The 2,761-nt window shown below is 41.0% G+C and overlaps 1 protein-coding gene across 2 annotated transcripts in view; it reads right to left on the bottom strand.

Moving 5' to 3' along the window:
- proza (protein Z, vitamin K-dependent plasma glycoprotein a) overlaps positions 1 to 2,705 on the bottom strand; it is a 10,475-nt gene extending 7,770 nt beyond the window's left edge. Inside the window, exons 1-3 of one of the 2 annotated variants that reach the window (XM_046029072.1) lie at positions 2,529 to 2,705; positions 823 to 970; positions 14 to 168 (exon numbers count right to left, since the gene is read on the bottom strand). In XM_046029072.1, coding sequence (XP_045885028.1) covers positions 14 to 168; positions 823 to 901 — 234 coding nt within the window. In that variant the 5' untranslated portion in view covers positions 902 to 970; positions 2,529 to 2,705. The remainder of the gene's footprint in view (positions 1 to 13; positions 169 to 822; positions 971 to 2,528) is intronic. The other variant, XM_046029063.1, reaches the window with a different exon arrangement.
- Positions 2,706 to 2,761: the final 56 nt, after the last annotated feature.

Below are 2,761 nucleotides of genomic sequence, written 5' to 3'. Positions count from 1 at the left end.
GACTGGGGCTCACTGTGCGGTACGTGTCCTGGAAGACACTTCTGGCCTGCTCGTAGGTGCACACTTTCTCCATGCAAATCTGCTCCAAGCTGGAAGGCGGGTTACTGCCATCAACGTTCCTCTTCTGACGGGAGATCACCGCGCTCGCCTGCTGCTTGTCCAAGAACACTAGAGGAACAATTAACATCTCAGCTGGTTCATCCACAACAGACTGAACTGCAGACTTCGGTTTTAACCTGTTTGCCTAAACAGATTTAGCTGCTTGCCAATAAAGAGACTTGGACCTGCACAGATCTCCTGCTTGTAAAGTAACAGGATTGATTTTTTTCAATTGATTGATTAGGCTATCGTACCAGTTTGCCAAACAAATACTACAACGAGTTTGCTTCATAGAATAACAAAACACATTCTTTGCTTCTTTGGTTGATGAATAAATAAACAACACAGTACTCATCATAAAGACATTATGCTAAATGTAACCCGATAACTTAAGAGGGACTGTGTGACTCTACCTTGAAATAAGGCAGAAATAAAACAGAAATCCAACCTAGAAACACAACTAAACTAACCCAAAAATGCAGCATCTCATCAAATGAGGCTAAAGCTCCTACTTTATTTGATAAACCCACCATCTTGAAGTACTTTAAAACATGGCATCCACTCAGTGCTTTCTTCTTTTCTAATTCTGACAATGTACATACTCGACGTGCTGCCATCTTGACCTCCTTTAACTCCTAACTTCTCTTTTCTCTCTCTACAGCTCGGACTACACCATTGTCAGAGCTCTGCATGCTCATCTGGCTTCCAGGCCGGGACCCTCACCTGTCTGGGGGGTCTGAATGGCTCCCACAGCCCCCGCCAGCAGACACAGCAGAGCAGCAGATGTGGTCGAGGAACGCATGGTGGCACTGATCTGAGTCAAGTTATCAGTGCGTACTCCTACAAACGTGGCAAGTAGATTACGGGATGACTGGAAAAAAAGACAATAAGATGCAGAAAGACATACGGCTGAGAAATAAGTCGGTATCAATAACATCAATGAAACACGATCACAACTGATACACAAATAAATTAAGAACACTTGAGAACAATGAAAATCAATGCGAGTAATCATGGAGCAGTGGGTCAATTAGTGCACTTTATGTGCTACCACAGGGTTATTGCCTCTTGTTGGCAGCAGGTGGCTCACTGTTTTTTTTATTAATATCTCGAAGTGATTACTGGGGGAGCTCTATCTGGCTAGGATACATTAGGCAATACCAGCTCATCAGCATGTCAGATACTATTGCCGTCATACTTTGCCTTCCTAATTTCTCAAATGTTCTATTATTTTGAAGGGGAATCACATTAGCTTCTAGAGATAACTATGTGGTGTATATGTGCACTGCACGTTTACAGCACACTATAATTTTAGGACTGCCCAGGTTTCACTAAAGTATTACTAGAAGATGATGGGCGCAACTCTGGCACCATATTAATGTTCACAAATGTGCTCTGATCAATCATAAATAATTAATCAGCAAAGACAATAATACTGTAGAAGTCAAATTAACTAAAGTATTAAAAAAGAAGAAGAAGAAATCCTTTAACTAATTGCCAATTAAGGATTTATATAGGTGTATGTGCATGTTAAAGCTAAATAACTTTCCTCTGCTTACACTTTCCATTAGTGCCCAAAGCATGCAGTCATGTTCTAGGTTTTAACTTTTCAAAATAAATATGGCATTATTTATTTAGTGAATGTTTTAAAGATGTTTTTGTTTTCTTAATATGGATTATGCCTGTACGTTTAATGCTGGGCTATATGTAATATGACTATGCAATTCAATAATTGAGATCAGTTTGACAATAATAAATAAATAACGGTATGATAAACCATAAACATCATTATCTTTATAAAGTCAATTCAAACCTCCCAGTTTAAAGAAAAATGAATGCCATGTTGTAAATGACCTAAATCCTTATTATCATTATGTTGTGCTCGTTTGTTTAATAATTGATGACGACCCAGTAAATGACCTCATACTATCATCAGTGATGGAGCAGTTTCTTGTTCTTCTTTTTTGCAGCAGCAGCAGGTCATTGTTGCATTACTGTTGGGCCTTATAGACAATCTATGCACACAATGTAAACCCTGAATGCCTCTTAAATAATCTAAAGTACGTTTTCAGCCCAGAAGAGCACGATTAACCCATACTCTGTACCCTGCGTTAATGTGAAGTCAGAGAGCCTAACGTTACGCAGCTCCCTGCCTGTGTAGCCTTCACCAGCCTGATAGCATCATTAGCTCATCCGACGTTGCAAAACAAAGAAGGAGCCAGAACAACTGCGACACATCTTCTGTGCTGCAGTATTAACCAGGATGCTAAGTTTCTACAAGCTGCTGCAATGTTACAAATACAAAAACGTTAAAACAGTCACGACTCCGTCCTCTGTTTTCAGGGCGGGGGGTTACTTCAGCTGAGCAACATGGGTCTGAGTAACGGAATAAAACAACAACAACAACCACAGAGGTGCTCGGTACCTACCGCTCCGGATAGAATCAATGTACGGGTTCGGGTTGTCCCTTTGCTTTGCTCGTCCTGAACACACAGCAGGCTTCTGGACGGATCGGACCTTATCGACCAACACAGGCATAGACTGTATATAAGAAGACACAGAACGGATGATGCTCACTCAACCCTAACTATTTGCTGCGAGAAGTGAGTGTAATGACAAAAAGAAGCCATCAGGGGGCGCTGTAAGACAGAGCTGACCGTCA

The sequence above is a fragment of the Micropterus dolomieu genome, linkage group LG02 (genome assembly GCF_021292245.1).
Source record: "Micropterus dolomieu isolate WLL.071019.BEF.003 ecotype Adirondacks linkage group LG02, ASM2129224v1, whole genome shotgun sequence".
Lineage (NCBI taxonomy): Eukaryota > Metazoa > Chordata > Actinopteri > Centrarchiformes > Centrarchidae > Micropterus > Micropterus dolomieu.
The sequence above is the reverse complement of the archived record's forward strand: the minus strand, read 5'-3'. Positions and strand labels throughout refer to the sequence as shown.